Source organism: Mauremys mutica, chromosome 4 (assembly GCF_020497125.1).
Source record: "Mauremys mutica isolate MM-2020 ecotype Southern chromosome 4, ASM2049712v1, whole genome shotgun sequence".
NCBI classification, from domain to species: Eukaryota; Metazoa; Chordata; order Testudines; family Geoemydidae; genus Mauremys; species Mauremys mutica.
The window spans coordinates 60,463,507-60,477,455 of NC_059075.1; the positions used below are offsets into that span (position 1 = coordinate 60,463,507).

The following is a 13,949-nucleotide window of genomic DNA, read 5'->3' on the forward strand; positions in this document are numbered from 1 at the left end:
CGCAATCAGCTGACTTAGGGGTAAGACCCACAGGACGCCTGGAGAACAGGGAAGTGAGACTTACAGGATCAAACCCCCCCCCCCATCTTAAAATGGGTCCTGAGTAGCCTGGAAAAAGCAGCAGGGCTCAAACAGCCCCCTGCTTCCCAGTTTGGTCAGGACTCTGGAAGCATTTCCCCTCCCTGGGGGAATGCAACCCAGCAGGCGAGGAATCAAAAATCTGGAGAGGGGACTTCAGGCCCTTGGGAAAGCTAGCTGCAAAAGGCCTCACTAAAGCTGTGATGGAGTTAGTATGCTCTCTAAGCAAACGCTAAAAAGGAGAAGAAAAAGCTTAAAAGATCTAGAATCCTCTGATTCCTCCTCCACAGAGGATGGTGAATTGTCAGGCTCTGATTCCTATCAGGACCAGGGAAAACTCAGCCAAGGTCCACCCTCCCTGAGAAATGTCCCCCTAATACGTATGTATAAGTGGTTAAGAAAGGCAATCAGACCTCATTTTCTATTAGATGGTGTGTAATTAGCTTAAATGTTTGGTTTTGTAATCCCATTCTACAGCAAATCAGACATGATATTATATAACAACATGTAATAAAGTGTTTAATGCCCACACACAGATAGCTGCCAGCTAAAATAGAAAATTTTTAAAAAGGTATGAGGAAGCCCAATTAGATTCCTGGGAGAAATTGCTGTGCATAGAACAAGGTGAGTTGTGTTGTCCTCTGGAAAAAAAAAAAGTGTTAGAGGAGGAAAAAACAAACAAACAAAAAAACTGCCTGCTATTTGGAACTGACTGGAACAAATATTAGTGGTTAGCTTGACACCGCCCACACAGCCCAAAGTGTCATTTTGATTATACTTTGAATTTGTTATCTAGCAGAATGAGGTGGAAAGCATTTGTGCCGAACTGTCAATTTTGCCACGTGGTTCCTCTCTTTCTGCAGCAAGTGCTTCATAAAGATAATGAACAGCCTCTGCAACTCCTAAACTTCTTTTCATCAGGTAGGTAAGGTTAGATGAGTGCAGAAAACAGCGAACTTTCACAATTAAGGAATCTGAAAGCATCCACTTGGATTAAAAGATTAGCATTTTTGGTGAGTGAAGAAAATTCAGTTTGTGTTCCAAGTTTAAGATTTTATCACTTGGTCTCTTATGGCAGTGATACGTTTCTTTAACATAAATTCTTATTTCTGAAGAACATCTCTGAAAGCAGATGCATTGGTCCCATGATGTTACTCTCCTAGATGTATGCTGGAGTATTGCTGGTTTTACCTTGATGACTAAAACCACTAACTAGCTAGATAAACTTGCAAAGAGACAACAGGAGTGGGCTCTCGGCATCACTGATGTTTTCAGAGGGAGAAGAGGAGGGTCTGAGCAGAACTTTTGCCTTTGGTATTATGGTTTCTTTGTAACTGCCCTTTCTTATGATCTAATGTCACTCCCCACTTCAAGCCATAGGTTTAATGGAAAATAATCACATCTTGAACTTCACATGTTTATGTCCTCTCCCAGTAGAAGATGAGCAATAAATACTTCTTGGGAAGTGTAGGTGGATGAATGAAAATCAAAGGCATAGAGGAAACAACTAAAATCCAATCAAGTTGATGGTTGTTGCACTGAACAGGTCAAGTGCTTGATTCATTAGACTATATCTGGTGCAACAGGCAGGCAGGCAGATGAACAGAATTAGAGTTTAGTCCTGTGAGTCTCTGCCAAGATTTAACTCCTCAGGGAAGTGCTGTTGAAACTGCAGTTTGGTTTGTTCTTTGTAAGATCTGTGGTTTGCCCATGAAGCCCAATCCAAGGTTGTCCAGATTGTGAAATCCTTTAGACTGGAATTTGTCCTGTCCACACCACAGTTATCAGAGGACTGGGCTCTTAAAAAAATACTTATTCTTCTGAGATTCCTTGCATCTCCTCCATCTCCCTCTTGATTTTTTCATCCTGAGACAGCAAAGAAAGAAATGATAAACATCACAATGGCCAGTGGGTTTAATCCAGTCCCATTTACAAAAGTAAAGGTTACTCACTTGGTTTCATTTTCTTATTCAACTTTTTTTTTTTTTTAAAGCAAACTTCTCATATTCCTCCTCCTACCTTATACATGTCTTTATAGTTGTTTTTTAAATTCTATTCAGGTTTTCCAAGCAGTAAGAGGAAGTCTTCCTTCTTATTTCTTTTTCACTTCTGAAAGCACAGAATTGTGAACCAGGAACTCTGGGGTTCTAACCTTGGCTTTCATGCAGACCCTTTGTTGAACTGGGCAAGCCACTTCACCTCTTTGCCTCTGTTTTTCCATCAGTATGATCAAGCTACCTATGTACTTTATGGGGTGAAGAGGATGAATGTGTGCAATTACATTATAAATAAAAGCCACTATATAAATATTATTTGGACCACCTTACTAGACCCTTGTTTTCCTGTTTGTGGGATGCTGCTCTCTTTTCTTTATGTCATCTCAGAAAAGGGAAGTAAATGCTCACAAGTCCTTGATTTTGTCTCTTTCCTGAAACCCTCCCGCTTTTCTTAAGTTTTATTCCTCTAATATACTGCTTATTCTTTTGGAATATCTCCTGTTTCCAGTTAACAAATATTTCATCCTAGTTCTGTCAAGAGGAACTTGAGCTGAGAAAGCTACTCATTTGGCAGAATATGGCCATTTCCTGTTCACATTCTGGAATTCACCAGTTTGATACCCTGGTTTCCTTCAGTTTGGCAACATTTAGCAGCTGAGTACCTTCATGCAGTAATGGATAATGCTCTGGAGGTGGCAGCACTGTCAAGTCAGCATGTTGCAGATGGTTGGCTGAGACTCCCTACCTACCTGCGGCCTGAACCCCACCCGAATAATTTGGCTACAGCAACACAGTCTAATGACAGATTTTAAATAATGCTGCCTTACATGTCAGTGTTTATTCAATAATACAGAGAATGAAGGAGTAAGATCTGGCTGGCTTGTCTAGATTACTTTACATCATAATTATAAAAAATGCAAGTAAACAACATCTGATTACAAGTAATTTGGGGGGTTTCTGATCAGTCCTTGACTAACGGTAATAAATTGGCAATACCCACCCATAACTGTATTTCACCACACAGTAGGCAGGGTGAACTTACTGTCAAGCCAGTGTAAGGGAGGATATTAGCCTATCAGTTCAGTTTCATCTGTTGTCTCAAATGCATGGCAATCAAGTGATACTCGAATTGTGGCTATAATGAGAAAGCTATATAAAAAGGCACCACGTTATTCAGATCTGCTTTTTTGTTGTTGTAGTACTCAGTCATATCTACTTTAATGACAAAAATACATTTTTACAGCTGCTAGCTCTGGAAAGCCAACAGAGACAGCTATAGGAAAGTGAGATGGATTCTATTCTATTTGTGTATCATCAAAACAGTTATAGCAAGATCCTCCAAATGGAATGTATCATAACCCATCTTAAAGAGAAAAATATCTGTTTAACTTTTGAATTCCAAGCTGAATTAGCAGTAGTTCGACCAACAGGTTTGGGGCTTTTTTTTTTTTTTTTTTAAACTTGTAACCTGGAAAGATTCATATGGAAAACTGAGCCCCATCATACCATTCTCACATAGTCCTTTTTTCAGAGGCTAGCCACATTTGACAGAGAAGGGTGAGACACAATCAAAGTTATAAAGACCTGAACATTTTTACATATATATATTTATATTATATAAGTAAATATGGTGTGATATATTTCTCCTACCATGCCATATGCTAAAATTTAAAAAGATACAGATGTCTTCCCATGCCTGAGGTATTTAACATATTCCATATGTCAGACAATATTAATAGTCATGGAAGCTTACCTAAAGTTACTAAGTTGTATTTCCACCTTTTTTTGCCAACTGTTCTTTCTGGTAGTTTTTAGTTTGCTAAAGCTACTAGGACAGCCATACATGGATACAGTATCAACCACTCAATGGCTTCCATTATGATGCTCGATCACTTGAAGAATTCTGAAACTATGTGCAATGAAAAGGCAAGTGTCTGTGCTAAGGAACAGACAACTATAAAGTGATAAGATAGAACATCTTTGAAGGTGAAGACAAAATGAGCGAGCTTAGAGACCTCTCTCCCAACTCTCCAAATCAGGATTGAGGTATACACATGCACAAGGAACTTTTGCTGTATCTTTCTGTGAACTTCAATCTCCAGGGCTCTCAACCCATCAACTCTTACCAGCAGTAAATTCACAAAAGCATACAATTTAAAGAGAAAGTTCACTAGTGGACTACAGTCTGTGAAGTTTTAGCATAGATTAAAGTTTGCCATACACTTAAATAAGTGCTCAAAGATAGGGTTTGAGGAAGTTTATGTCTAAGCCTGCTTAAACATAATTCTTATTTTATAGTATACAAACTATCTACAATTTTTTAATAAATTACTACCACCCAAATTGTTAGTTTAAATACTGATTTTAATGGGAGTCCATCATAACATTTTGAAGGGCTTACGCAATAAATATTCAAACCAATATTTCCATATAAACACTTGGCCATCACATTACCTGATTTGGATCTCTCATAAAATTGCCCAGTGACTAATTTTACCAAATTACCAATTTCACAGATGGATAGAACATTTATTCAATATCACTTACCTGATCCCAGAGGTCAAATGCATATAAAAGTCTATAGATGGATCTAAAATTAAGTTTTAAAGGGTTTTTTTGTTACATAATCATATTGGAGTGTCAGTGAGATAAAGAGCAGAAATTGCTACCTCATTTGTGATAACTGGCAGCTCTGAAGCCAGAGTCATCCAGTGAACAGCTGCAGAGTTATTCCCCAGGTCTCTGTAGCACTGTAAAGAAAAATGGCAATAGCGATAAGTGTCAAGAAACAGGAAAACAGATGTCAGTCAGCAACTCTGAGGGACTGGAGAAGTCAGCTTGTAATTGATGAAAAGGGCTCTTCACACCTCCTAAACACCTACATTCAGCAATTCAGCTCTGCCATCTTTCCTGTAGACCTCTTTGTACAAAGCACTATAAACGATACCATGTCACAAAATAATTAATTTATTTTTACAGGTGGTTTTACAGTCCCTTATTCCTCCCCCAATATGGGCACCATTTCCCTGACCTTGTTCTTTTCTAGAAATATACCATCTATTTTTCTCACTGTTCTCACTATTCCTTGAGTCACCTAGATAGCTAGTGTGCAGTATGGACTCCCATACCTACAGAGTAAGTGTGTCATTTTATCACGTGCCTTCGTCTTCAACAGCCTGGAAACAAGAGTCTCAAACTCAATTCCAAGCTCTGACACCTACTGTCAAACTTGACAGACTTTTAAAATTAGACAGACTTTCTAAACCTCCTTCCCCTCACCTTCAACAGCACCAAAAACAGTTACCCCATTGGCATAAGCAGGCCCAAGTTTTCTTAATATGAACTCTAACCCCATCTAAGCAAGTGGGACAACTCTTTCCAATGCTGACTGCAAGAGAAGCCATGTTCTGAACCCTCTGTATTATGTAGCAAGCTGGAATTCAATTCTGCAGCAGAGCCCTCGAGGTTCTGTAGTGCTCTAAATTAGTTTACAACATATTCTGGAGAAGTTTCAGGTAATTTTAATAAAAATTTCAAATTTTTAATAGGTGACTAACGCAATTAGTATACAATTCCTTCTGATTTTAGTTCTCAATTAAATTCAGTTATTTTTACACTGCTCCATAATTTTCATTTTTCTCGTGCTACATATTTATGCCCATAACTCCTAACTGCCTTGTAGAAATTGTCATGGAGGAAAGCTGGAGGCTTTGGCAGCTGGATAGCGACATTTGAACTTCTAGTTCCCAGAGAGTAATGGGAGGCAGTTTGAGATTGTGGGAGATGCATGTTATCTAAAGAGATTGTTGCTACAGGGGATCAGCCGTGAAAGTTAGCAATGCTGATGCTTGTTATTAGTTTCAAGAGCTGACACTCCATTGGGATTGATGGGTCAGTTCACACCTCTCAGAGCTACTGTTTCAGGCTCTTAAATTTAATGGCATCTTTAAATATAGTTCACATTTTTAAACAGTTAAGGGCCATAATTTTTTTTTGGTTTTAAGCTTGGACTCAGGAACACAAACTGTCAATGGACAGATTCTAGGGTGACCAGACAGCAAACATGAAAAACTGGGATGGAGGTGGGGGGTAATAGGAGCCTATATAAGAAAAAGACCCCAAAATGAGGACTGTCCCTATAAAAATCGGAACATATGGTCACCCTAATAGATTCTGCTACATATTTATGAATTCAGGAAATATCACGTTCGATACTTGTCCAAAATGCTCCAATTCTCAGCATTAGGTCCAGAGTCTCGGAAAGCAACTGCACAGCAGGTTTCTTTTCCTCTTCTGCATTTTGACCCCTTAGTTAAATTCTACTTCATTCAAAGTAATTAAATATCAAGTGAATTTAGAAATCCTATGATCAGATATTCAACTCAAGACAACATTGTGGGATTTGGGGAAAGAGACAAAGCACATTGGGACCCCTACCAAATTCTCTGGCAGGTTGTGTCTTCAGAATATTCCCTCTTCTAAAACAAAATCACTTCTGTCAAAAACATCATGTGTGTTTCATTAGGATAACAGTTAATCTAGTCATTATGGGGAGGTGTGACAAAGTGGGAATTTTCTGTAATATTTTTATGAATCCTATGTGTGCCCCAATTTCCTCCTATACTTTGCACTGCTATCCAGTGGTGGTGGGGAAAAGGATTAAATTTGTTCTCAGGGCAGATTAAGAGACATGGGGGAGGGGGGAATGTCTGTGTGATTTGAGCAGACTGCATGGGTCATTAAAAGGACTGGCCCAGGCCTACCCATATCAGTAGACAATCCAACAGAACAATGGAAAACTCCAATCACCATAACACTGACACTTAACCACCACCAACCCAGAGGGAGGAGGATTTCCCTGCCCCTCAGCAAGGAAGCTGAGCAGAGACCCCAGCTTGGGAACAAAGGACAGATGTGTCAGGTGGGAGAAAAGAAAGCTGGTTTCTGGGAGAGGTTGGGACTGACTAAGGAAGTCTAAGGAGACAGAGCCTGAAAATGGAGTTCAATGCAACTTGGCTGGTGAATTGCTCCAGCTTGACTAGAATGGACTATGTTTTACTCTCTCTGTGCTACCTTAAGGACATCCAATGCTGAGTTCCAGTTCACTGCTTGGGTGTCACTGCAAATACTTGCTGAGGCGCATTCATCCCTAAAGATTGTACAAGTCTCTACCAGGTGTTTATCTTGGGCCTGGTCTACACTACAGAGTTCGGTTGAGGTAAGGCAGCTTATGTCGACCTATGTCAGCATCTACACTACAGCCTTGCTCCAGCCAATATAAGTGCCCCACTACATCAACATAACTCCACCTCCACAAAAGGCATATGGCTTATGCCGGTGTAGTTTAGGGTCATACAGTGTCTGTGTAGGCACTCCATTACTTACATCAGCTGTTGGCTGTTATTCTCGTCAATTTCATGGCTCCATGGCCGTGAAATTGACAAGGAATACTGGTAGGTTCCCTTCTGTGTAACACCCCTGTCCCCTCCCACGCCAGACTCACAGCTGTGCTGTCACCCTGAAGTGGATGGGGGGCTCTCAGCTCCCTGCAGAGCTAATTAGCTGGTGCCCAGGTTGGGCTCCCAGCGCTTTCTCCCCTCCCCCCCGGGAGCTCCATGGGGAGCTGAGAGTCCCAGCAGCAGCCAGGCTCCTGGCAGGGAGTTTTGCGGGGAGCCAAGAGCCCAAGATATCAGCCCCGACACTTCCCCTCTTAAGTCACTGGAAGTGCTCCTGGTGAGGACGTGCACCACCGACAGAAGCGGGGTGGAGTCGACACGAAAAGTGCAGTAATTACTGTGGTGGCTGTAAGTCGACCTATTTTGTAGTGCAGACATGCCCTCTCAGTTGGATTCATTGAACAGAGCTCACCATGTGAAGCAGAAGTTCTGGAAGCCAGAGGCTCAATCTATGAAGCAGTAAGGTTGCAGGGCCTATCCTGAAGGAAAAGGCCTTGAGGTCTGGCACACTGGAGGATTTCCTCCAAGAGACTATTTAAAAGCTGGGGCATAGTGCAGATCCTGTGGATCTGTGAGAGGAGGTTACAATTTAACCACATTAAAGCCCTAAATGAGAAATTTTCCTGTAACTCTTAAAATGTTAGCTGAATAATTAAGGTAAAAGCATAAGATTTTCCAATTATGGGACTGTGCAAAAGTTGCTGCCCCCTTCTAGTAAGCATGGAAGTAGTAGTGTGGTGGTTTTTATTCTTAAAAGGGGGCATGCAGGAAAGATGAGGATTTTGAATATGCACAGATACAGGCTTGGTGTGGCAGCAAATGTGAAAAAATACCTACAAGAATTTTCACTTTAGTAAATACTAAAAGGATTTGGAAACTGAAGGTGATGCTCATTTGCCGGTGGGAAATTTAATTTAATGGGATACATAATAATTTCCATTCCTACACAGGCACATACAGCCAGATACGGTATGTCAAAGGCAGAACTGTGGTAGGTGCAAGGGCCTCTAAGCACCTATTAGCTCCATTCCTGGTTTGAGATCACTTTCTATGTTTCACAAAATAGATTTTTCTTGTCAAATAAACTCTTCACCTAGTTTCAAATGCTAATAAATTCCAGGCTGGGAAACGAACCTTAAACTTGCATGCTACCCAGATAAAATTTACATTCTTTGGGAACTGGGAATACAGTGATTTCACAGAAAATGACTACAGCTACACTTTGCTACGCCCACTCTGGCTGCTGTTACTAAAGCTGTTTGGGCTTTAAATATTTCCTAGACTCCAACAGGAGGCCAAAGGAACTAAGCATCAGTTTTAGCATTTAAAAAAGAGTCAAAAACAGTTATTTCCCTCAACACAAACAACAACAAAATCAGCAGATCCTCTGCTTCAGGCCAGCACATTCATGGTCTGTTTAATCACTACCATCCGTGCTGGCAAAAAGAGGGTCAAACTGGGTATTTCACTCTTTCCCTGACTCTCTCCATGCACACAGCTTAAATGTAAGGATCAGTAAACAGATGCGGCTCAGAAGTTAACAGCGTTAATTTTTAACAGAAAAAATTCTGAGTAAAGTATCCTAGGTGCCCCTTGAAAGATCTATAAAGGCAAAATAACCAAAGAAAGAGCAGCTTAGAGTTCCATATCCTCCTGCCCCCGATGAATTGCTATCTCCTTGCCCATTTGTAAAAAACACACAATATTAACTTATAAGTGACTATATTTATATACAACACTTTGCATTTCTACAGCATCTATCATCCATGGACCTCCAAATGCTTTACATACCCGCCTTGCCATACAAGTATATAGACTGAAGAGAACAAAATTAACTGCTCTAGTGTAATAAATGACCGGTTACCTTAGAAATGTACACCCTTCCTGCTTTGGAAAATCCTGGGCTCAGCTCTTCAGCCTACAAAGGAAGTGGGAGGGAGAGGAGGGGAAGAGAGAGAAGGATTCAATAGGATATCAGAAGGACCCAATTTGAACAGTTTTTTATTACAACTCAAACAGAAATGTTGCCTTTAACACATGGGGCTGACTTATACACAGTTTGTACATCAATTTAGCTTCTCTGTTTAGAAACAGATGGAGTTAAATTGGTGCAATCCCCCCAAGAGTACTTTATATCAATTTAGCTTAATTAGGAACAGATCACCCCTCGGAATTCCACAAAGTGTCTGAGATTTAATGAGCAACATTTATGTCCTACTCTAATATTACACACTAAAAACTACATTAAAAAGAACAATAAGGTTGCAAAGTCATATGCTCAAAAGTTAGGAAACGCCAAAATTAAGATTGCCTGTGGAGGCCTACTTCATCCCCCCTTGCGCTTAAGTATTACAAGATAAAATTATATTTTTTGACTCATCAGATCTGTCTCCTCCTCCCTCATGGGTCCCAATCTCCCCCACCTCAACTTCTAAACTCACTTCTTCCCTCTACCCTGCCAGCCTCCAGTTCCAGTCTCCATCCCCCAGGCTCATGGTTCCAAACTATATACCAGCCAGTCCACCAGCTCAGGCCCCCGTCCCTTCTTCATTCAAATGAGGCAGCTTCCTCCTCCATGCCACTTAAGCTGGGGAGTGAGGAGGGGGACAATGGATGATAATGAAAGCACAAAAGAGGCAGTCTGCCTTGCTCAGTTCTGGTGGCTGGACCGAGAACTGACCCTGCAATTGCAGATCTGGGCTGCTGCAGGCTGGAAGTCCTGCTCAGCCCCAAGCTGGAACAACCTCAGAGTAGTGGATGGAATCTTTTAAGTTTTTAGCTATGAAGCTTCAGTAAGTTTGAGCCTGTGCAAATTGTGATTTTTTAAAAAAGGTTTAGAACATAAATTTGGACAGATTTTTAAAGGAATGGCAAAAGGCCATCCCTTGCCAAATTGCAATTCCCTGTTCCAAAACATGGGGGGTGTGATGGCTTGTCAAACACAAATCAGATTTTTTTTTTAAATGGGCAAATACATTTTTCCCCTAGCCTTGTTCTCAGAAATTAATGGACCATATTTGGATGACTTTTTTTTTTTAAATTCATCCTGAGGCAGACACCCATCATGAAAAATTTCAGCCTGAAAAGTTACAATCAGGCAGAGTTATAAACAACTGAAAAACAGGATCTTGTACACCTCTACCCCGATATAACATGACCCAATATAACACAAATTCAGATATACTTCTTTAGAGTATTCAAAAGCACTCTATACCAGCAGAGTACAAATTAGGATAGTATGTTTAACTGATTCATATCAACAGTCTCCAGCAACAGTTAACTATTAGAGCTATACATTTAAGAGTTTCCTTGCCCCCTAGATTTCAGTACCTTTAAAAGGTTCTGCAATGCATCGTGGACAGTGGCTGTAGGGGGTGCTTCATACAAGGCAGAAGCAGTCTTTCTTTCAAGCCATCCCAGATGAGCGATCTGCACAGAAATAGTAACATGAAACTATCAGCAAGGAAGTCAGTAGCCAGCATGCATCCCTAGGAATTCACACAGCATATGCAAAGCATTCAGGGAAACTTTCATATCCACAGTATCTGCTGCAACATCAAAGTCACATCAAAACCTTTTTGCTAACATCAGCTGACTCTGCCCAGGTACACAAATCAATCCATCTGCAGAACTTGCATTTCTTCCCCCCCTGCCTCTACCACCATTTTACAGTTTTGGCTGATTAACAGTGATACAAATATGGCTCAGAATAAAAGTTGTCCCCACAACTGGATTTCTATGGCTAAGAAGCTCTCTGGACTGTTTAAAATCTGTTCATCACCTTATTATAACCACATTTGTTTCTGGTGACTCACCTGCACACCAGAGCAGACCCATGTTCTCCCCCTCCAAAAAGAAAAAAATGGGGGGATTAAGTCTTGTACCTGAGTATGCCTTTACCATACACACACAGACCGAGAGGCAAGCTCAAGTCTTTCCACCACCAAACACCCTCTGAAAAGCAGGCAGCAGTATAGTTATAGTACTTACTCCCTGAAATCTCATTGTCCTGCTCCCAACTCTCTTATCCACCTGAAATAAGCCTCCAGCAGCCATACAACTCGTTACTATAATTCCATAGAACAAGGAATTGCTATTTCAGAAAACATCTCAGAACATCTTCCCCACTATAAGACTCTCACAATATGCAGAAATCAAGGCTATTAAGGGAATGTTGTGGAGGGGGGAAAATGTTTTTGCAACTCCAGCAGAAGAGGTAATTAACTTGGTGCCAAAGGATCAAAATCTTTGTAACCAGAGCTTCTGTCCTAAATGCACAGGCAGCGAGACAGACTAGAGCTAAATGACACAGGACCTGGGTTAGACAGGAAGAAGGACAATAAGACAGGATGCTCAGGTAAGTAGACAGAAAGAGGCCTCGTTTGAAATACTGACAGTACAGACAGCAGGTAGTGGGATCAAGCCTTCAGATGGGGACAGAACAAGGAGTAGTAATATGGCTGAGTGTGAATGTCAGTACAGGCAGAGTAAGGGACTTAGAGCAGAGCGTCCTTCTGGATATCAAAAATCAAACTAGGTTAGCCACACTTCAGCAGCCCAGCTGCAGCAAGTACACCAATTATCTCAGCTAGAATTGCCAATGTAATTTCACTTTTAACAATAGCAAAGGACTTCCAACTCATAAATGAAGGATTGGATGGTCACAACAAACTCTTATTTCTTTTTATAGATACTAAAACTGAATGATAGTATCTGACTCCAAGCTTTGCCTTCTTGAGAATTATAAAGCAACCAATACGCATCTAATACTTGCAACACTTTCTAGCAGAGGCAGAGGAAACACATGCATAGATGTACTGTATGCAGGAGCCTTGGCCAGCCCCAGAATATCCTTGCTCACATCTATGTGTGCTTAAGAGATTGGAGGTGGTTTGTTTTTACTGGAGTAAAGCATGGGAAAAAGAAAGAGCATGAGCTAGTCTGCAACCAGTGCTTTTCTTGAACTATTTTCTCTTCCACTTCCCAGGGCCCCCGCAATGATTAAAGAGCTGATTCAGGGGCAGGAAACTCTCCAGAATTCTGATTTTTTTCAGTGTGAAAGCACTACTTTTAGCAAAGTGATTGTGTTTATCTGCCAGCTGGCAGAGATAGAGAGAAAAAAAAGGGGAGCAGAATTATGTAATCATTATTACCAAAGCTTAGAGGCAAGAAAGTCAGTAGCTTTCACTCAACATTAATAGTAAGAAAGAAGAGGTACAGCAAATACTTTAAAAGCTCTTTACTGATGCAAAGGGCAAGCATTCTAACAGCAGGAACAACTGGCCTTGCCAAAGTAAGCCACCATTCCCCAAGCTCTATTTTAAAAAGAAATCTAGCCAACTGCATTCTAATATCATGGATCCTACTCCCCCACTTTTGATCATTAGTCCTGGACTAGTGCATGGAAAAGGTCTACTTACTCCTGGAGGAATTCTGTACCACTGCATGTGTGCAGAATTCATATTCGTGCAGATTTCTTTGCTTCCCATCAGAAAAATGACTTTGACGGGGAAGCAAAGGGAAGCCTTAAGAGTGGTCACACACACCCCGGCAGCACAGGTGTGTCATTTTGGGAGCCTGGAGCAGCTGGCAGAGGTGTAAATCACTGCAGCAGTAGCAGCTGGGGGGAGGCGGGGGGGCGGAGGGGAACAGAAGGGGAAGTAAAGTACACCCTGATACCCAGACCCCCACGTTGAGCCTCAACAACCAGAAACCCCCTGCCTCATCCCCTGCACTCAAACCCCCACCTCAGCAAGCCTCACCCTTGCATCTGGAGCCCCCACGCACCCAGAGACCCCACTGAGCTGCAGCCCCCAAACCCAGACCTTTCCAGCCTCACTCCAGCCGGTGGCTCCTATCCTGCGCCGGGCTCAGCTGCTAGTCCTGGCTGGGCTGGGGGAGGATGAGGAGCGGCCGGGGCTGGGTCAGGCCCACTCCCAGAAACCTCCATGAATCTGCACCCCTCAGACCCTGCTTCCTGCCCCCATTGCTCCTCAGCAGCAGGGGGAGGGGTCAATATGCAGGGAGCTGCTCTCCCATCTCCCAACATGCAGATCCCCACCCCTTGCAGACTACCCCCTGCCAACCCCTATCCCCCTGCATCCGGACCCGCCCCCACCCCGACAAGCCCCAACCCCCTGCACCCAGACCACCCCCCACTGAGCCTCTCTGTACTCAAACCCCAACGATCCCAACCTCCATGCTCCTGGACCATCCCACAGCCCCCCACACCTGGATTCCGCCCCACCCCGCTGAGCCCCAACCAGCTGCACATGGACCCCCAGCCCACCAAACCCCCCCACCCCCAGCTCCCCCCTCCACTGAGCCCCAACCAGCTTTGCCTGGACCCCCCTGCAGAGTCCCATTGCCACTGCACCTTGAACCCCCCCCAAACCAGCCCCTGTGCATCCAGATTCCC

At 42.3% G+C, this 13,949-nt stretch overlaps 1 protein-coding gene across 2 annotated transcripts in view; it reads right to left on the reverse strand.

The window, feature by feature from the left end:
- Nucleotides 1-331: 331 nt before the first annotated feature.
- RMDN3 (regulator of microtubule dynamics 3) overlaps nt 332-13,949 on the reverse strand; it is a 63,164-nt gene continuing 49,546 nt past the window's right edge. For both annotated transcript variants that reach the window (XM_045012510.1, XM_045012511.1), the window contains exons 10-13: nt 10,862-10,960; nt 9,396-9,449; nt 4,745-4,825; nt 332-1,944 (exon numbers count right to left, since the gene is read on the reverse strand). In XM_045012510.1, coding sequence (XP_044868445.1) covers nt 1,891-1,944; nt 4,745-4,825; nt 9,396-9,449; nt 10,862-10,960 — 288 coding nt within the window. In that variant the 3' untranslated portion in view covers nt 332-1,890. The remainder of the gene's footprint in view (nt 1,945-4,744; nt 4,826-9,395; nt 9,450-10,861; nt 10,961-13,949) is intronic.